Raw genomic sequence first — 22,006 nt, 5'->3', positions numbered from 1 at the left:
GATCTGCATGAGTCCATATTTGTTAGAACAATAACTATGGGACCTGTTTATGAGACATTGGTCTCTGTGAAAGTGTTGGAGTGGATCTGAGCCTTGATGCAAAAAGAGTCACTTTCTCTAAGAAGCTACTTAAAAGTCTTACAAAAAAAAAAAAAAAAAAAAAAAAGAAGAAGAAGGAAACAAAGAAGATAGTCCTGAAATACGTGCAGAGAGAAAAGAGTGTTAATTGCCTTTTGGGTCAATGGCAGCTAAGATCTTCAAGTGGAATTGGAAAAATCAGGGAAATGGAGTCGGGAAGAATTTTCTAATGTACAGTGAGAGCTCAGTTGTATGACTGTTATTTTCATAGCCCTGAAAGAAGAGGGGAATGAAGCCTTTGTCAAAGGTGACTATGAAACGGCGATCCTGCACTACAGCCAGGGCTTGGAGAAGCTGAAGGACATGAAAGTGCTGTACACCAACCGAGCCCAGGTCAGTGAGCTGCGGATTTACCCAGGGTTCTCAGAGAATGGTTGTCCCTGAACTTGACAAACAGTTGAAGACAAAACTAGATTTTTTTTAGGCTTTACCATCCTAACAGGTAAACCAACTGTTTTGATTTGTATATGCAGTGTACCAGTTTCCACAGTATTAACACCACAATCTATTTTAAGTTCCTGATGGGAGGTCACTGGAGGAGGAGGACTGGGAGGAACTTCGTAGCATCATGGCATCAGCTCCTTCCACATCCCTGAGGATGACCGGGCGCTTTCCTATGTGGATAAAGGAGAAAACCAGTAGAATGTAATAACCTGCGAGACCTTATCATTCTGCCACCACTCAATTCCACTGGCCTCCTCTTTTGGTGGTAGTCTTAACTCCTAAAAGCTACTCCCTTGTGACTGTCTTATTCATCATATCCATCCCTCTTTAAGATTGAAATCCTGTGACTGAAGTAAATTAGGTAGCTGATGGAAATAGAGCCAGTTTCTCAGAAATTTGGATTTTCTAAAATCCCTTTCATCTCAGATTTGTATCACAGGGGTTCACAGTCACTTAGAACACCAGGTAAAAACCATCACAGGTGTTCATTTCCTGCTACTTAATTACGGGACAAAGCTGATAGCTCTTAGTTGAAACAAGAATTTCACCTGTGACCCCATCATTGAAAAGTAGTTGAGTTTTTATTTATTTATTTTTTTTTATGTGGTGCTGAGGATCGAGCCCAGGGCCTTGCATGTGCTAGATGAGTGCTCTACCGCTGAGCCACAACTCCAGCCCCAGTAGTTGAGTTTTTATGGGGTAAAGGTCTCCTTGCTCAGGCCTGAAAAACTGGCAGATTCAGGGCATGATTGTCTGATTGTTAGGACCTGTCAGCAAGGACCCGTGTGAGATGAACTGGATGCCATGTCATTCACCAGAGGAAGAGTCTGCAGCAGAGTCCCTGTCAGTGCCAATCTCTGTAACTCAAGATTAAATGTCTGGTTGGGGTGTGTTGAGGAAGAGTATGGAAAGCAAGAAACAGGACATTGGGAAGCCAGAGTCTAGGGAGTGACGATGTAACCTCATTAGTTTAGCGTTGGTTTGAATACATCGCACTAGAGTTGAGGTGTCATTTATCTACCTCCATTTGTGGAGAAAACTTGTTAAAGGAAGTGAACTGATAAATAAGGTAGCCTGAGGCCAATTTGGCAGTTTACATTTTATCACCCTATCACCCTAACTAGACTATAAATGTGAATCTTTTGAGGGCAAAAACTGCTATATCTTTTCCCCCAGTGCTCTATTTATAATGGACATTCCCTAAATTCTGATTGAGTTACATAACATTGGAAGCATAATAAGACCATTTAAGGAATTAAGCTTCTGTTGATGATTCAGAAGAATCATTTAAATGTAAGCAATTAGTATAATAATTACATTTCCTTCTTGTTTATCACCAATTTGGCCTCTAAAAACATCTACCTTCTGGCGCTTGTTCAGTCTTGTTGCTCTGAAGTGATTCAAAAGCAATAAAATTGAATTGTTTTTAAAATGTTATATAATTCAGACTTATGTCTAATCGGACTTCCTAATTCATCTAAATTAGTTACATTTTACTGTACTCAATTTTAAACAGTTTTTTGATTCATTCTGAAGAATCACATTAGGAGTGAATGTGGATAAATTTAAGTAAATGCAATGAAAAGCTTTGGGAAAGTAATTTCTCCCAGCTTTCCCGAAGAGAAAGCTTATTCAGAGACAATCACAAAATGTGTTGCCTAGTGTTAGGCATCATTTGAACCATTGACTGTTTTTAAAATTCCTCCCCTGTTTGCATGCAGGGCTAGAAAACACTTAATAAGGACCCTGTGAATTGAATGTTACTTGCTAAAGAAAAAAAAAAACTACCCTTTTATCGCTTTGTTTTTCTCCTGAAGCAAATGTTATGATCAATAGATTGCTGGGGTAATTTAGATAAATCTAGAGTTTAATTGCCATTTGGCAAAAGTAGTTCTTAAATGTGGAAAAGCAAAAGAGAATGGAAAAGTTACAGGGTGTTGAATCCAAGCCTTAAAAAAAAAAAAAAGGAAAAAAAGGACAAAAAGTAAAAAGCTGTGTGGTAAAATTGTTGAAGCCCTGGAAGACTTTTTCAGGGTCTGCATGTATCCTTAATCAGTGTCATAGAGTCATGGCTACAGTTGTCTAGAAGGATGCTAAGTTCTTCCTCACATCCTCTGGCTTTCAAATGCAACCTAAGACCCAGAGGAAAGGATGGTGTTTTATAGAGCAGGCAGCTTAAAGGGTTGTCTTCTTCAGTTAGTACGGAGCCCGAGATAATGAAGGAACAGCACTGCAGCTTCTATTCTGTGGCAGGGAGCCACACTGCAGAGATTCATTAACTGACTGTTCCCTGCTCCTTTCTCACTTTGGCTGAGAGCTTAGATTAGCCCATGAGTTCCAGCACTGACCTTGTAATTGGCCTGTTCATGTAACTATCTCATCTTATTGTTAAGAATGTCTCCGTGCCTTGGCACAGTTTTGATCATGGAGAAGCCTACTTGTGTTGGCTCTATTACTGGTGACTGATTGGACCCTAGAAAATCTACTTATCCTCCAGATGCTTAGTTTTCCTTTCTTACATGGGGTGATCATTGTTACTTCTTGGGGAACTCTAATCTTTGTAGTGCTCCTCAGTAAGAATTTATTGGCCACTTACTGTGTCCAGTAATTAGTAGAGAGCTTATAGTAGTCATTATGCTTATCTTTAAACAGTCTTTCATTTTTTTTATTTGCCACTAGTTCCGGAAACTTTAACTGATTTAAATCCTCAAGTTGGTTTAGTTTAAGTTCATTCAAATTCTAAGTTAATTCTTGAATGTCAAGATTTTCTCCAATTCTTATCTTTAAACAGTCTTTCATTTTTTTATTTGCCCCTAGTTCTGGAAACTTTAACTGATTTAAATCCTCAAGTTGGTTTAGTTTAAATTCATTCAAATTCTGAGTTAATTCTTGAATGTCAAGATTTTCTCCAATTTCAGAAAAATTCCAAAAGAGTTTCCAGACACTTCTACTGAGGGTTCATGGTACTGGGCTCTTAAATATCAGCCTGTTTCCTATATTTCTTCCTTTCTGATAGGTTCATAAGGACAGAGCAGAATGTTTTCCTTATTAATTTTTGGTAACAGCATTACTGAGATACAATTCACATACCACATAATTCACCCATTTGAAGTATACAATTACTAGCTTTTAGTATAAACACAGAGTTGTGCAACCATCACAATCAATGCTTGAACATTTTCTTATCTTCAGAAGAAATTCCACCACGCTCTTTAGCTGTCACTCTCTACTCTTCCCAATCTCCTCCTGGTCCCCAGCCCTAGGCAACCACTAATCTACTTTCTATCTCCATACATTTGCCTACTCTGGATATTTCATATAAATGGAATCATATGTTTATCCTTTTGTGACTGCTTTCACTTGGTATACAATTCTCAAGGTTCATTCACATTGTAGTATTATCAGTTCTTTTTTTTTTTTTTTTTTTTTTTTTTTTGGTGAGGGAGGAGTACCAGGGATTGCACTCAGGGGCACTCAACCACTGAGACATATCCCCAGTCCTATTTTGTATTTTATTTAGAGACAGGGTCTCACTGAGTTGCTTAGCACCTCACTTTTGCTGAGCCTGGCTTTGGACTTGTGATCCTCTTGCCTCAGCCTCCCAAGTCACTGGGTATATCAGTTCTTTATTCCTTTCCATTGCTGAATTATTTTCCATTGTATATTTTTCTACAATATTTTTGTTTATCCATAAGTTCATAAACATTTGGACTCTGTACTTTTTGACTATTACCAATTGTTCTGCTATGAGCATTTGGGTACAAGTTTTTATGTGGATTTATGTTTACAGTCTTCTTATAATCTAATTACAGGTGTAATTGCAAAGTCATTTGGTAACTTTGCAGTTAACCACCTGAGGAACTGCCACACTTTTCCAAAGTGACTGCAGCATTTTACATTCCTCCAAGCTGTTCCAGTTTTTCCCATGTCATTTCCAACACTTGTTATGTTCTGCCTTTTTGATTCCCTTTATTATTTGGTGTCTTTCTAGAACATTCACAAACAGGGTAGCCTCCAGAATCTAGCTTTTCCTTTGCAGCTGTGGTTATTGTGCTGGACATTTTCTGTTTGTGCCTCTCCGTCCTTCTCTGCTCTGCTCTGTGACATGGGGGTTGGCCCATGTAGACTGCTACCTTGGCCTCCTAGCCCTTTGGTTTCCATTTAGGTTCAACCATTGAGGTCAGAAGGAAGGAGGAGAGTGAGACTGGGATACTTATTCTGGCTTTTAGCTCCAGCAAAGGTCTCGGCTCATGTCAGGCACTTCGTTTCACACGGATGTTGTCTCCTGTTTTCCACATCGCACCCTCTTTCTGCCTCCTCAGTTCCAGCTGTGGTGATGGCTGCTCACTGCTAGCCCAGGTTCTGTAACATCCCTTGCCGGTTCCCCTGAGCCCTACCCTCGCCTTCCTTGCTTGCCCAGTGTTTCCTGCTGGGATCTTCCTGATTCAGGGGACAGCAATCACTCCTCACCACCCTTCTCCTTCTATGTTGACTAAAGACTGCATGTTGCAGAGTTGTGTGTGAGTGTCAGCTCTTTGTGTCATTACAGGCTTATATAAAACTTGGAGATTACCAGAAGGCACTGGGGGATTGTGACTGGGCTCTGAAGGTAAGAGAATATTTCCATTCCCCTGTGATAGTGTCGGGCTTGCTGGGCCAGATGTCTTAGTCCTGAAATGGGTAGAAGGGAGCTGCCAGTGTATGATGCTGGGAAAAGCTCTGCAGACAGAGCCTCAGTTTCCTGACCTATCAGGTGGGATAGAATAGAATTGTTGCCAGGGTCCCGATAATGCACGTGAAGTACCTGGCTCCTATTAAGCACTCCAGAGAAGCCACGTCGTTATTGTTTTTTTAAGGTTTTATACTGTGGCAGTTCTTTCTTTCCTATTGTGTCATCAGATGCTTTGCCCCATGCCTTGGTGGCAATGACACCTCTCTGGAGCCCTGGAGCTTGTTTCTGCAGTATTGCCATTCTTCCTCATCAGTTTGTGCATTTCCCCTCCAGCCCTAATAATTTAGAACTATAGCATGCTGTCTTTGTAGAGGAATAATCAGAAGAATACTTGTTGTTTTACTTCAGTCAAGCCTCAGGCTGTACATGATATTCCCTCTGAAATCTGCCAAAATAATCAAAGGTACAGAGAAGTAAGGAATGTTCTGTTTGATTCCCTTTGATTCCCTAAAATGGCATGATCATTTCTTGGACACGTTATTTCAGATGACTAAATATTTAAATAGCCCCTTATCTATATTCCTGTTACTCTGTCACAGGTGGCTTTAATTAAATAACCAAACTAGCACTTTTCAAATTTATGCACAGAAGTTCTAAAACAGAGGAGAATGAACTTGAGCCCCTGGAGGGTCTACAAACAAGAAGCATGAAATTTCTTTTTCATCCTTGGGAATTTTGCATGGCACTCCATAAAAATTTTCTTTTTGTTTTAATATAACAGTATTATTTTAAACAACTTAGAATCAAGGAAAATTGAGGATATGGGAGAATATACCAGGTATATCCCATAGAATTTAACTCCTTGGAATAGTACACCTAGCCTAGTCTAATGATCATGGCTTATACTATGAGTGCATGTCCATAGCAACCTACTGGCTACATCTATTTATTTTTTATTGAAGGGGAATCGAGAGAAACAGGGATGAGCTAGAAATTCACCTTTGCCTATGATAGTTCATAAAACATGCAGGATCCTCCTCCAAAACCGACATCTGGAGAATCTGGTTTCTTTATCCCTTAGGAGATAATAGTGTGTGATAAGCATTGCCCTATTGCATTGTGGAGGTTCTTTAAGGTGTGAGGCTTGGTTGCCCAAAGCTGAATAATAATATCAAGTAATAATGTCAAGTCTTTGCACATCTAGCATAGATCCTCTAACCTACTTTGTCACCTTGATTGATCATGATTTCTTTTTTTTTACCACCATTCTGTAAGGGAAGAGAAAGGCAGGGATGTTTTGCTTGGTTGTTGCAACAATAACAGCAAAACCTGTGATTTGCTGCATGCTCACAACATCCTGTTCTGTTCTGTCCAATACCACTGTTTTCCCTATTTTTCTGACAAGGAAGCTAAGCTTTGGAGATGAATTAAGTAACTTAAGCTGGATCACAGAGCTACTATGGGTCTTACTGTAAGTCCATGCTCATAACCATCTATTGTAAATGGTCTTTCTCCTGAAACTTTAAGCCCCTTAATCCCTGGGTGTAGATCTCATTTCCCTTCTGTGGAAGAAACAATATCTCCTCCTCGAGGGCCTCCAGGAATCTCTTTTCTTATCTGCAAGGACTAAAAAGGTAAACATACCCTCATGCTGACTCAGGAGAACACACTGGCCTGCTCCCAAATGTTAGCTGAAGCACAGTGTAATTAATGGTGAAACCAAGGCAAAGTAGGCCCAATGGAGCTGACATTAAAAAACGCTGACACTCAGCAGCCAGTCTTGTTAAATACCCAGCAAGGCTCCCACTTGAAGAGGTTTCGTAAACACTTGGAGGTGTGGGAAAAGATGCACAAGAAATTCTAAAAACTAGTGACAGTTCTTATGAAACCATGAGATCAAAAAAAGTTTCACTTTCTTTAAAAGTCTTTAAAATATCAGTGGCAATCATCACTGGCACTCCATTATTAATAGGATTAGTGCTTTCATGCCAATTTAATATTTTTTGGTATCTTTGAGTTGGTAGAGATAAGCTCCTGTGATATTTGAGGACTGATGTCCCTTGTGGAGGAAGATAAAGCCGTGAAGTTTGGTTCAATTAGTAAGAATTGTTCCTTTCTTGGTAGAGCACTTCCTGCATAAATGAAATGTGTCTTCCTCTGATGGCAGGATTCCTTTAAAGGGAAGCTGAGATTTACTCAAGAAACTCCTAGCAAGGGCTGACACACCATCAAAGGAGAAAGGCCCAGTAGTAAGAAAGTCAGTGGCCCTTTGCATGGGTATCAGAGTTGGCAAGGTCACAGCTACACCCACTTCTTGGTGACTCAGCCTATGGCCAGGGCCCTGAGCTTGGGGCTCACTTGCCTCCTCTGTGTAACCCCGGTGCTCTACCAGGGAATGTGCTGAGCATTCATGTCTCATGAGCTTCAGTGCTGGATTTCCCATTTTTCCTTTGAATGTTTCTTTCCTGCATCCCCAGTTTTGCCCTTCAAGAATTTTAAGTTCATAGCTCTGCTCTTTGCCTTTCTTCACTCATCTCCTCTTATGAGTACAGCTGTTATCTCTGCAAATGGCTCTCTGGCCTCCTTACCCATTCTCTCCCTGACCCCCAGCCCCTGGGCTGCTTTAGAGGCACCTTCTACAAGTGTCCATTCAGTTGTCTTAGCATCATTGAAATCTAGAAGCCAGCTCTTCATCCCCCCACTCAGCCTTCCCCTCTCCCTTCCCTCAGTGACCTCCTGCTCAGGATATATCATGTTCTCCAGGCAGCCACACACCGAATTTTGACTTCACACCCTCCTTTAGCTTTTCCATTTAGAGTTAGTTGGTGCTGGTGTTTCTTTGACATAGCTCTGGTTTGTTTCTGCACTTCCTTCCACTCCCATTGTCACCATGACTTCAGACATTAGCCCTCATTCCATGTGATTGCCTGGTATCCTCACTCATCTCCCTGCCTTTCCCTCCTTTGGTCAGTTCTGCATGCTGCCTCCATCAGTGACTCACCCTTCTCTGGCTTGGCACTCAGGGCCTCCATATGGAATCATGTCTGGCTCACCCTCAAGCCCCATCTTCCCTCCACCCAGCACCTTCCCCTCAATCTCAGCTGGACTATCCACAGAAGCCCTCTGGACTCTCCCACCTCCAGACCTTGCTCAACCCCTTCTTTCTCTGTCTCCTCTCTTCGCTTCTCCAGTCACTCAAGATCTGCTTTAAATCCCACCTCCTTTCAGACCCTGTTTATACTACATCTCTTTAGACCAGACTTACTTAGACTGAACTTTTTCAATAGCATTTTTTATAGCATCTATATGCTTTTATCTATAGCACACTTATAAAGGAGATTTGATATACTTTTTAAGCCCTTCTTGGGTCTCAAGTTTATAAATGGTCATATTTCAGATTCCAGCTCTTCACTTACTATCCAGGTCATGAAGCTCTCCACCCTCATTTTCTCATCTGTAGAATGAAGATAGAACTGTGCATGCTTCACTGAGGTATTAAAGGGCTTATATGAGATCACAAGAACTATCAATTCAGTGCCTAGAACATGGAGTGGACTGAGAAGTCCCATGTGCTCTTGTCATCGTTACTCCCATTCCCTTACCAGTGAGTCGGGAAATGACAGACATGAAAATGCAACTCTGCAGGCCTCTTCAGTCATTCTTGTTCCCTCTCTTACTACTGTTCTCCTTTTCTTTAAATCTTCTCTTTTGCTCTGAAATGAATTGCTGTTGTTGTAACCACATCAACAGCAGCTAACCAGACCAATCAAAGTGTTTTACATGATTCTAACTCATTACAACCTGTGCATTAAGAGAAAGATACTATTATTCTCTTCACTTTCCAATGTGGAAAATAAGTGTCCAAAAAGGCAGGTGACCTGGTCAATAGCCCACTTCTACAGTGAGTGGCAGAACAAGGATTTACCCAGAACACTTTAGACTTCTGAGGTGGACCGCGAACCTCATTAAATCTAAACCCTAAGGAGCACCTGATCTGGCACAATGCCTTGCACCTAAATGGGGGTCAATAAAGATTAACTAACTGGATATTTTAAATTTGAGTTCATGTCTGTGCCAAATCAGTCCTTGCAGAATTATAACAATCAATGACATATTCTTAGCCATAAATTTCAATCCTGCCTCTTTAATAGGGCAGCCCTTTGGATCTTAAATGATATGAAGGTGGCTTCCCAATTTATCTGGGGATAGTACCTTCCCGGGGCCACTAAGATCTACTGGTAACCGCAGTTGTTTTCCAAGAATCAATTCTCTCTATTCTAATAAACTAGTAGTTCCCAAGTTTGATTGCACAGTTACATTACCTAGAGAACTTAAAAAATTATTTATGCCTGGGCTCCATCCCAGAGAATAATCTAATTGGCATGGGGTGCAGCCTGATTAGGAATTCTAATGTTTACTTAGTGTCAAGAGCTCTTCTAAGCTAAGACTTTCTGGTTTGTTTCATGAGTAGGACTCATTAAATGGAAATGAAAACTGGCAGGTATCATTAATTTGATAGAGAGCTTACTTGTGCACCCAGGCTCCTTGCAGGCATCAGATGCCTAGAAAAGTTTTAATGTCAACTCAGATATCTGTCCTGAGAACCAAGCTCTGCCTCACTCTATTAGCTTGGCAGGGAGGGAAGTGGCTAATGATTTCAAATCTTCTGAAATATCTGATCAGTCATTCTCTTTTATGCAGTGTGATGAAAAATGCACAAAGGCATATTTTCACATGGGAAAAGCCCACCTAGCCCTGAAGAACTATAGTGCGGTAAGTTCTGAGAGGAATGTAAGTGGCATGTTTCATCACAAGAATGTTGCCCTGGATTGTCCCACAGAAGGACCATGGTCCTCCATGTTGGTTAGGTATTAGTCCAGCCGTTAGTGTTTTCCAAGGTAAATCTCAGGATCTTATAGGTGGAAAGGATGTTGGGTGTCAGCTAATGCAACCCCACCAGATGTGGGAATCTCCTTGGCAACATTTTTTTTTTTTTTAACCAGTGTTCATTCAACTTCTGAAGAGAAAAGACATAGCAAAAAGAGAAAACAAAATTTATTTTTAATCTCATCCCCCAAAGCCAATCTGTCTTATATACACGTATGTGTGCTAAGATACATGTTCTTAATAATAGCTTTATTGAGATATAATTCATATACCATACCATTTACCTATAGAAAGTATACAATTGATGGGTTTTAGTACTTTCACAGAATTGGGCAACCATCACCACAGTCAATTTTCGGACATGTTTTTCACCTCTAACGTGTACCCAATAGCAGTTACTCTCCTCAACATCCCCACCTCAACCTTGGGCAACTTCTAATCTTTTTGCCTGTTCTAGACATTTCATATCAAATAGAATCATACAACATGTTGTTTTTGTGATGGATGTTTTTTATTTAATAAATGTTTAGTATACATCAGTTTTTCATTCCTTTTTTTGTGGGGGGTGGTTATCAGGGATTGAACCCACTTGTGCTTTACCATTGAGCCACATCCCCAGCCCTTTAAAAAAAAAAATATATATATATATATATATAAATAAATATATATACATTTTGAGACAGGGTCTTGCTAAGTTACTTAGAGCCCCACTCATTTGCTGAGGCTGGCTTTGTATTTGCAATCCTCCTGCCTCAGTTCCTTTTTATTGCCCAGTAACACTCCATTATATGGGTATATTATTATGATTAGGATGTGAGGCATCTCCCAAAAGCTCTGTGTGAAACAATGTGAGAAGTTTCAGAGGAGAAATTATTGGATTTGGAGAGTCTTAACCCAACAGTGAATTAATCCCTGTGGGATTAACTGAGTGGTAACTGGAGGCAGGTGGGGTGTGGCTGGAGGAAGTGGTTAATTGGAGGCATGGCTATGGGGTATATATTTTGTATCTGGAGCTGGAGTTTCTCTGCTTCCTGATGTGAGCTGCTTCCCTCTGCCACACTCTCCCATCATAAAGTTCAGCCTCACCTTGAGCCCTGAGGAATGGAGCTCACCCTCTGTGGACTAAGACTCTGAAACCATGAGCCCTCAAATAAACTTTTCCTCCTCTATAGTTGTTCTGGTCAGATCCTTTACTCACATCAGTGAGAAAGCTGACCAAAACATATACCATATTTTATTTATCCATTTTGATGAATATTTGGGTGTTTTCCATTTTTCAGAGTACTTTGAATAATGCTGCTGTGAACATTCATGTACAGGTTTTTAATGTTTACGATCCTTTTAGGTATATGTATCTATGGGTAGAGTTGCTGGGTTAACTTTTTGAAAAACTGCCAAACTGTCTTCCAAAGTGGCTACAGCATGCTGCATTCCTACCTGCCTTGTATGAGTGTCCCAATCACTTCACATCCTCTTTGGTACTTGTTATTGTCTTTCTTCTCTATTATATCTATTCTAGTGGGTGTGAAGTGATTTCATCATGGTGTTAATTTGCATTTCCCAAATGACTGATAATGTTGAGATCTTTTCATGTGCTTATTGGCCATTTGTATATCTTTTTTTTTTTTTTCGAGAAATGTTCTTTTCAGATCCTTTGCCCATTTTAAAAGTAGTTTTTACCTTTTTATTAATGAGTTTGTAAGAATTCTTCATATATTCTGGATACACATTGCTTATCAGATATATTGATTTATAGATGTTTTCTTCCATTCTATGTATTGCCTTTTACCTTCTTGATGGTGTTCTTTATAGCACAAAAAATTTAATTTGGATGAAGTCTTAATTACCTATTTTTTCTTTGATTGCTTGTGCTTTTGGTGTCATGTCTAATCCAAGGTAATGAGGATTTACACCTGTTTTCTAAGAGTTTGATGGCTCTGATCCATTTTTTTTTTTAATATGGAGTGAAGTATGGGTTCAATTTCATTATTTTGCATGTGGATATCTGATTATTCCTAATACCATTTATTGAAGACCATTCTTTCCCCATTTGAATGATTTAAATCAGTTAATCATAAATAGATGAGTTTCTTTCTGTACTTTGAATTTTATCTACAAGGGTATGCTTGTGCCAGTACCACACACTGTCTTAATTTCTGTAACTTCAAAGTAAGTTTTGAAATTGAGAACTATGAATCCTCCCACTGTGTTCTTTTTTTTTTTTTTTCAAGACAGTTTTAGTTATTCTGGTTCTCTTGAATTTTCATGTGAACTTCAGGATCATCTTGTCAATTTCTACAAAGAAAACACTTAGAATTTTGATGGATAGTACATGAATTTGTAAATTAATTCAGGGAATATTACCATTTGAAAAATATTGTTTTCTAATCCATGAATGTGGGAGATCTTTCCATCTGTAAGATATATTAGATATTTAAAGGAAATGGCTTCACATTGTACATTTTTTTAAAGTTACTTTGTGGGATTGAATCGTAAAACTAATACAGGTTTATTACTATGAAGTTGAATAAAAATATGTGAATAAAGAAATTATTAGTCTTTCTCCACCAAATTTTATTTACTCATTCAGTTTAATCAGTTCATTCAGCAGATATTTATTGCCTGCTTCCTGTGTGTCAGGCACTGTCAGTACAGGTAAGAAGAACACAGCAGCAAACAAGACAAGTCCTCGATGTCATGGAACATACATTTGTGGCATGGGGACAGTTGGGAGACAGAAACCAAATAAGTAGAGGTGTAGCATGTTAGAGGTAGTAGGTTTAATGTTAGGTAGGAATGAGTACTACTGAGAAAAATAAATCTGGAAGCAGTGAATGTGAGATTGGAAAGGCCTCTCTGAAGGAAGGCAGAGAGTGAAGTGAGCAAACCATAGGATACAAAAAACAGGAGGACTCCAGGCAATAGAGGCTAGAATGAGGACAAGGGGGAGAGGAAGAGGAGGTTAGAGAGCCACAGGGCAGGGCACAAGCTGGTCCTGTAGAATTTTCCAGGCATTTCAGCAGAGGGCCTTGCACTTTGAATAATCTACAAGCCATTTCAGCAAAGAGTGGCATGATCTAACTTGTATTTCGAAGGATTACTCTGACTTCTTTATGAGAATAAATTTTGCCATGGTGCTGAGTGCCATGTGGTACATCTGTAATCCCAGTGGCTCAGGAGACTGAGTCAGGAGGGTTACGAGTTCAAAGCCAGCCTCAGCAACAATGAGGCACTAAGCAACTTAGTGAGATCCTGTCTCTAAATAAAATACAAAATAGAGCTGGGGATGTGGCTCAGTGGTTTAGTGCCCCTGAGTTCAATTCTTGGTACCCTGTCCCCATCTCCCCCCATAACAATTGGCATGGCAAGATGCTAATAAGAACAGAGATAAGATAAAATAAGAACAGAGAACCAAGTAGAAAGAAGTCTATATAATAGGAATAAAGCATCCAAACAAGAGGTAATGGTGACCTGAACTAGATGGTGATGATGGAGGTGGTAAGAAATGATGGGATTATGGATACATACTGATGGCAAAGCCAACAAAAATTGCTGACAGATTGAATCTGGAGTTGAAGAGACATTGGATTCAATGTATATGCTTTTATCTGGTGACACTATTTTATTTTAGTGTTGATGTGTTTTCTCTAATTATCTTAGTCTTCTAGATGAACCTTGAACCTTCAAGATATATCAGAACTGGTCTTTTTCCTTAGTATTTTTCTGTTGGTAACTGGTTGGATTATCCTCTGGGCATTTCTTACATCCCTATAGATAATATTGACTTAGCCCAGAAATCCCCATGATGTGGAATCTTTCTTGTTCCAGAAATTTCTTATCCAACAGTTTTCTCAATGGGAGCCCCTCCCTGGTTTCTGGCTGAGTTAGCTGCAGCCAGTGAGTGGGCCCCTGTCCGCTCTCTGAGCAGTCTGTGTGTTTCACGAGCAGCCCTCTTTTCCTATTCCTGAGTCTGTCAACACTGTCTCCAGCTTTATTTATTTGCCAACTCCCCATGGGCATATCTGTCAGGTAGACTCCTGTTTTTTCTTAGAGCAAATATCATATCTAAGTTTTACATTTACCTTATGATTATTCCTGTCCCAGACAGACATTATCCACAAAAGTGTAAGACTGGATATTTTTCATCACAGTCTATATCTGACAACACAACTTTTTAAAATGAATTTTGAAATAATACCTGGTACCATACAGATCCAGAGAAGCCTAAACAACACGTCAAATGCACACTGTGTTTTTCATGCCTGCTTCCTGCATTGGGAGCAGGAGGAGGCCAGGAGGAAATAATGAAGAAGCCAAGCCCTGTAATGCCCTGTATCTTTCTTGTAATCACAGCTACCCGCTAACCACTCTTCAAGGTCTTGTGTCTGTTTTCCAGTCTAGAGAGTGTTACCAGAAGATCTTAGAAATAAACCCCAAGCTTCAGACACAGATGAAAGGTGAGAATGCTCCTGCTGATACCCTTCCTTCTGATCTCATTTCCCTCTGTGCTCCTCCCAAGGGTGCCTTCCTACCGTCCCTGCCCTTGGCCACAAGGCCACAGCCTGGCCTTTTCTATACTCCAGCCCTGTGTTAACAGGTCTGCTCTGCTCCTCTTCCTTCTGTTTGCTTGCCCCAATTTTTGCTTCCTTTTTTCCTATGCTTTCCTCCTGTAGAGACTTCTCATCTTCTGAGTCCCCAAGATGAAATGTTTAAGACTCTTGGTGTAGACTTTACATTGTTATTAAAGTTCTCTTGCTGAAGAAAAGTTTCAGTTATTTTCATGTGTTTATGCTTCTCAGCCTCCCATCTGGATGGAGGAAAAGAAGGAAAAGGAAGGAGGGAGGAAGAGATAGGGAGAGGAAGGAAAGGTGACTTCTTATGGGGTGTTGTTGATCGTTAGGGTTTTGTTTGAGTTTGGGTTTCTCCTGCTTGTTTTGCTAGAGTACCTGAACCAAGTCCATCTTCAGGAGAAGGCAGACCTTCAAGAGAAGGAAGCCCATGAATTACTGGATTCAGGAAAGGACACAGCTGTGACAACCAAAAACCTCCTGGAATCCCTTTCCAAACCTGACCAGATGCCCTTGTTCTATGCAGGGGGGATGGAGATCCTGACGGAAATGATGAAGGACTGTAAGCCAGAGATGTGTTCTTTCTCATGCGTACTGTCAGTGTGAAGGGATAGGTTTTGGAAGTATGGCTTTATAAGGCAAAGAATCCTTCCGTCCCTTATACAAATGTTGATTAAAGATGTACTCTAATGTATGTACTAAAGGGGGTGCACCCAAAAATATCCCCACCCCTCTTCCATCCTGTCTTCAGACCATGCATATCCTCAGCACCCAGACAGTAACCACCACACACAACAAAACATAAAACACATGCTTCACATGCACTCATTCCATATGTATTTATATTATGCTCTCACACCGTACACGCACACTCACTCCACACATGTACACACACCATAAGTACTGGTATCAGTGTACATATTCTACACACAGCTAGTCCTCACATGTGTTCCACACACCCCACACATTCCCATGCCCACCTTAGACATTTTTTATGCACACAACCTCCTCCCTGTAGAGAAATAAATGGTAGAAGTTTGTAGGATAAACTGCCCCGTTCACACCAGATATACTTAATGACTGCTTAGAATGTGAAGAGAGTTTCAGAGGAAGCATTGGCATTCCTTCTACTAATGAGAGCTGTGCTGCTTCCTTTTACCAGCTCTTGTAAACATTGATGCCAGGGCTTAAACAATTTTTGTTTCTTGTACAGAATGTTGCTTGCACAAATGGATGGCTATCCCTGGCTTGCCTTTGTGTACAATTCAGAGCACTCAAATACCCCCTCCAGCAGTTTTTGGGAGATTACAGGTTCCTCTCTAGAGCCTGGAAATCACTTCAGAATAAATATTTAAGAACAGATGGGAGTGCCAGTCCTTTACGGTGGTTAAACAGCTCCCGGAGGCTCTCTCTAAGGATTGCAACCTGATGAATTGTGCCGCTTACCCATGATGCCACCCCAGTTCTGCTCCTTCTCTAGGTAGTCCCTCTGACTGCAGCACTGAGTGGCTGATGACAGTTACATTTTCGAAGTGTAGAGGTATTTGTTGCTGCCAAACTGTCAATTTGGTGATCTGGATCTGCCATATTAGGAGTTAGTGATCAGCTTGCTGTGCTGTGCTGGACACCAGCTGGACAGTTCAGGAGCCTGATTTGGTTTCCTATGAATTTGTCTCAGGCACAGAGCGAACTTTATTCAGAATACACGGTGGATTCCGAATCATCAGTGACAATGAAATCATAAGAAGGTAGGGATGTTTGGGAAGATAACCCAGCATCAAAGCAAGGAAAGAACCATTTCTTGGGAATGACCACACATACAGTGATGGTACTGTGTCCCTGCCCCTCATTCAGCAGTGGTGGCCCCTCCAGGATCCCAGAGCTCCCACACTAACACCCTTGAGGTTGGAACCTTAGGTCACTTGAGTCATGCTGCAGCTAGCAGTCGGAGAGGAGGAAGAGTAGGAGAAGAGCCAGGGCTCCTCCAGGCACTTCAAAGTCAGAGAAAAGACCATTCTTGCTGGTTTCCCAAGATTAGTATCTGTTCTTTTCCTCTTTTAGAATTTACTAATCACATCAAGAAGTAGAATCAGCTGGGTCTTGGCCATCCATTTAGAATTTCATCAGAATAAATTACCAACTGGTAGGGGGTGATTTGCTGAACTTATTTGCATTTAACATTTCAGCTATTCTGGTATAATTCCTGAGGCTTAGGACCCTGACATGGGCTTGAGTTGCCAGCATGTGCCAGTATATTCAGACATCCCCACAGCCCCTGGCTTACCACCCACCCCCTGGGCAACCCTAACCTCCTCAACCTATGTCCATGATCTGGATCAGTGATGGCCAGTCCTTGATCCTGGTGACCTGTGGCTCTGGATTTTATAAATTTTCTAAATTTGCATTTGGCAAATCTGGGAGTGAAATAAAATCAAGTGAAAAGAAAATCAGGACTGATTTCTAAATTCTGTGTTGCTCTCTCTGTCCATTGTAGGTGCTTTTCCATTACAGGGAAAGATGTGGTTGAAGAGACGGTCTGTGTGTCCGTTCTGAAGCTCTGGCAAGCAGTGTGCAGTGAGAATGGTAAGCCCAGATCACCACCGTGAATCACCAGCTCACTGCTGGTGATGTGCAAGTTGCAGGTTTGGCATGATTGTTCCCCAGCCCCAGAAGGCCAGGCCTAAGAGAATTGGTGTAGACCTTCACACACACCCCTCCCCACAAAATCATGTGGATCATAAGCAGGGTCTGCTTTGCAGTCTTGTCTGTAGCATCCTGCCTGCACACTCCTCCCAACCTTGGGAGAGCTGTGCAGAGGATGGTGGGCCAGGTCACTGTCTGCATAAGGAGTGGTCACCTCACCTGGCTCCCTCCCTTCTTTGCAAGCCATGACTACTTCTCATGTACTGTCCATGGGATGGACAGTGTTTCCTTTCTTATCTGCCTAAAAATGTTATTTCATTTTGCTGCCATCGTATCACTCTCAGTATCTTGAGATGTACAATGTGCACCGGCCAGCATCTGCACACACTGATAGTGTTGAATACTGAGACAATAAAATGGTGTGAGCATTTTACTTTCCAAGTCATCTCTTACCTTTCTTCATGCTAGTGTCTTCTGGAGTTCATTAAGTTCATAGATAATCTTTCTTAATCACCTTTCTAACTTCAATGTCAATAAAGGTTTTAAATATTTCCCTCAGTTTTAAGAAGGGTTTTATGGAAGAAGGTATGACCTTGGACATGAAACAGTAAAAATGGGGATAATGATAGCTGCATCTCCTTTTCACAGTGCTATTTGGTGAGCCATTAATAGATCTTATGAGTGCAGAATATCCTATACATGCTGACTGTGGGATAATAGATTTCCTCCTTGAGTTAATAGAGTGGACTCTTCACAAGAACTTAAGAAAAAAAATTCTAGTAAACTAGACAATCAGGGAAACTAGTTCCTAAAACACTTTCTACCCAGAGGAATCATCTAGGTGCCTTGCTCTTCTGCATTAAGACCCCACTTGGCTTAGGGTTGTGTGTTTGCAAAGGCACCTGCAGGGGTGTGAGCAAGGCAGGGCTTGGTGCTGGTGTTTTCTCTGTGTGAATCTGAAATAGCAACACTTTTACTTTGGTATCTGTGAACCTTGGAGCTACATTTTTAACATCTGAAAAATATTGTCAGACACAGCCTCAGATATACATGTAAGTATCTCAGATCCATGAAATATTGATAAATCTAACCCAATAAATACAGAGAAGTTTCTAAAATGGGAAATGAAACACTTAAAAGTGAGAACATGAAAATATGTTGGTGACATATTGTTGAGTGGGGAAGAGAAGCCAACTACAGGTAGGATGTGTAGTATTTTTTTAAAATATTTATTTTTGTAGTTGTGATTGAACACAATAACTATTTATATGTGGTGCTGAGAATCGAACCCAGGACCTTGCACGTGCGAGGCGAGCGCTCTACCGCTAAGCCATAACCCCAGCCCCAATGTGTAGTATTTTTAACATTATTCTTGTGAGAGTGAATAATAGCTCCTTATAAAATAGGCTTACCTGGAGGGGGAAGGGGACTTTCATTTTCAGCTTTATACTACTTCTGTGTTGTTTAAATGACTTACAACAAGCTACTTTTCCAGTATAAGAAAAAAAATTGTAAACTAAACAAACCAATAAATCTTTCCATTTTGAAGATCAGTAGATCCTATTTTACATAAACAGGTGAACTGTAGGATTGAAATTTAATGTTTGAATGAAAACATGGGTAGCTAGATGGGTAAGTCAGATCCTGTGCTTCTGCATCTGGCTCTTTTAGACCCTGAAGAGCCCTGGTGTGTCCTCTTCTTGAATGCTGTGTGCCATGTACAAATGGGCAGTTAACACGGTAGAGAGGAGAGCCCAGGTTAATGAGGCATAGCAATGGGTCTCATCCTGCCGAGATCCAATTTGCTGTGCCCTGTTTCGTACCTCAGTCTCATACTCCTGTCTGTTCCTCTCTGTACTCAGACAAATTCAAATACCTGGTCAAGTGTAAGGAGCTAAATCTATGCCACTACTCTAAAATAGCTCATAGTCTAGGAGGAGGGCATGCTTTATTAATTAACTTATGTGACATTCCAGTTTCTGAGAGAGAACTCAAATGTTTACTCTGGCTGTTATATGAAGATTGATGATCTAATGATATTCCATAGTTAAGCATATTTCTTACCTGTGCCTCCCATTTCCAGATACTATATACCAAGGAACCTTTTGACAATAATGGTAGCCATTGAGTGTGTGCCGTTCTGGCCTGATCAGGTATTGACTCATTAAACGCTACTAACAGCTCTAGGAGGCGAGTCATTGCCCTCATCTTACCGATAAGGAAACTGAGGGACATAGGAGTTGACAGTTGGCTAAGGTTGCTCCCTGTTCGTTCAAACCCAGCAGTCTGGCTCTTGAGGCTTGCTCTGACACATTATCCTGCCTCTCAAATGAATGGATAAGAATTGATTTCCCATTGGGAGGGTGGGAGCAAAAACAGGCTTACCTGCCATCATGGCATGAACCAAGCAGATAACCCCTATGTTTTACAGAGGAAAACCAGCGTCTGCTTATGATGTACCCAGATTGGGCCAGGCTGGTGCCCTCCCTCTTGGCATCCAGAGTCCTTGCCATCCAACAGGAGAGCCTGGCACTACTGGTACAGCTTGCCCAGACAGAGAATGGACGGAGCCTGGTCATCAGCCACCTTGACCTGACCCGGTAAGACTCTGCTGAGGGGTCTTGATGGTGGCATCTCAGGTCACCACTCACTAGACAAATGGAGAGGGGCCTGCCTCAGCTCCTTATGCTGCTCTTGTGTATGGACTGCTATCAGGCTTCCTGAAGGGTCAGTAGCAGAAAGAGCCTTTGAAAGTAATGCTGTGTCCCAAGCAGCTCTGGGATAAGTTCCTGTCTGAACTCAGTACTGTTTTAGTCAGCTCTTTCACCCCTGAGACCAAAAGACCCAACGAGAACAATTAGAGGATGTAAAGTATTTGGTGCTCATAGTCACAGAGGTCTTAGTCCATAGATGGCTGGATCCTTAGCTCTGCATCCAAGGTGAGGCAGAACATCATGGTGGAAGAGTGTAAAGAAGGAAAGCAACCCAGGGTAGAGTCACCAGGAAGCAGAGAGAGACTATTCCCCTCACCATGGACAAGCTAAATGTAAACCCCCCGCGCACACCCCCAGTGACCCACCTCCTCCAGCCACACCCTACCTGCCTACAGTTACCATTCAGTTAATTCCTATTGGGGAATTAATATACTGATTAGGTTAAGGCTCTGTAACCCAATCATTCCACCTTTAAACTTTCCTGCATTGTCATATACATGAGCTTCTGGGGACACCTCTTATCTAAACCATAACAAGTACGGAGAACAGTTCACTGTCCCCACACAACTGAAGTGTCTCCTTCTCACAGATATTGTAGATGATGTCAGTGGTGGCACTTCTAAAGCCAAATCTGGAGCTCTGCTTTGAAAAGGGTCACTTGGTTCTGCTCTTTTAACCTCAGGCCTGGCCCTATCCTGTTCTTGCCCTTCCTTTTTCTCTTTCTTTCCTGTTTGAAGCAATGCCACCTCATTTTGTACCTCTTTCTGAAAAGAAGGTAGAGTATAAATTAATAGAACAAATGCTTTTACAAGAAAAGCTTTTAAGGTTGAATCACATAAGAATAGAATGTCCCTCTTTTCCAAGACTTCCCTAAAAAATTACCTGAACCACAGTGACTGTGCTCAGTACTTTTCAGTTTTCTTTAATCATTTTGTTTATTTTTTAGAGTATTTATTTTTTATTAATTTCCAATTTATTTATCTTCAGGTTGTTGATTCAAACATAGGAAATTGCCATTTTTTATATTAGAAAGGATGCATGTCAGCCATATCATGTGGCTCAGCTTAAGGGAAAGAGTAGCAATGACTACAGCCTGCTCTGTAAGCATTTCAGATATAACCTAAAACTAGTAGTTAGCCTTCCAGTTTCCTCACTATTATTTCTTTTTAAACTCCCCTGTCCTGAGATGCAGGCAACAGTGTTATGACTCCATTTCACAGATGGGGCAGGAAAAGCTACAGCAAGTGCCAAGGGAAACTTACCCTCCTCTCTCCCAGATGTAGTTCCTTGGCACCTGGTTTCTGCCCTTTGGTCCCAATTGGAAGAAAAAAGGAGCCAAATCTGCAGCCCTGTCAGCACCTGTCCCATCCTGAGGAGGTTCATTGTGTGCTAAGGACAGGGTGGTCAGTAAACCCCAGCTGTGGCTCTCTCTGTCTCCCCATCACCATCTAGTTGCTGCCACAGTGCCCCCCAGCATGGCTTTGGTGGCCCCTAAAGCTCAGTCCATCTGGTGGGTGGACTGTCAGTGGAGTTAAATTCTCCAAAAGCACATTTTATTTTTCAAATGAATCTGCAGTTATTTTCTCGGTACCTTCATCGTGTTTTTTTTTTTTTCTCATTTGATTTTTGTCTCTTTGAGTAAATATAGCTATAGTTATCATAAATGTTTCTCCCCCAAGCTATCTTTGAATTGCTTGAGTCTCAATTTGCATTTTTCCAGTGTCTTGGAGAGTGACATTCACAATCACCTCATGCAGTTCTGCCCACACTCTTTAGACTGAGAAAGCTCAGCTTATTACTTTTTTGCCCACTAGTCTTGCTAATGTCCATCTTCAATTAAATCAGAAGGAGATGTAATGGATTCTCCACGATGAAATGAGGTGGGCAGAAGCAGGACAGGACAGCACACAGCCCCACGACTCTCACAGAGGCACACATGA

At 41.1% G+C, this 22,006-nt stretch overlaps 1 protein-coding gene across 1 annotated transcript in view; it reads left to right on the top strand.

Moving 5' to 3' along the window:
* The window catches only part of TTC12 (tetratricopeptide repeat domain 12), a 46,763-nt gene that overhangs the window by 11,151 nt on the left and 13,606 nt on the right, over positions 1-22,006 (top strand). Inside the window, exons 6-13 of the mRNA XM_081281193.1 lie at positions 350-471; positions 5,132-5,191; positions 9,956-10,027; positions 14,538-14,598; positions 15,083-15,271; positions 16,388-16,457; positions 17,204-17,292; positions 19,784-19,952. Of these exons, the coding sequence (XP_081137319.1) occupies positions 350-471; positions 5,132-5,191; positions 9,956-10,027; positions 14,538-14,598; positions 15,083-15,271; positions 16,388-16,457; positions 17,204-17,292; positions 19,784-19,952 (832 nt within the window). The remainder of the gene's footprint in view (positions 1-349; positions 472-5,131; positions 5,192-9,955; positions 10,028-14,537; positions 14,599-15,082; positions 15,272-16,387; positions 16,458-17,203; positions 17,293-19,783; positions 19,953-22,006) is intronic.

This window comes from Spermophilus citellus (genome assembly GCF_964194105.1).
Source record: "Spermophilus citellus genome assembly, chromosome: 2".
NCBI classification, from domain to species: domain Eukaryota; kingdom Metazoa; phylum Chordata; class Mammalia; order Rodentia; family Sciuridae; genus Spermophilus; species Spermophilus citellus.
Note: the sequence above shows the minus strand (reverse complement) of the source record. Positions and strands in the feature narration are given on the sequence as shown.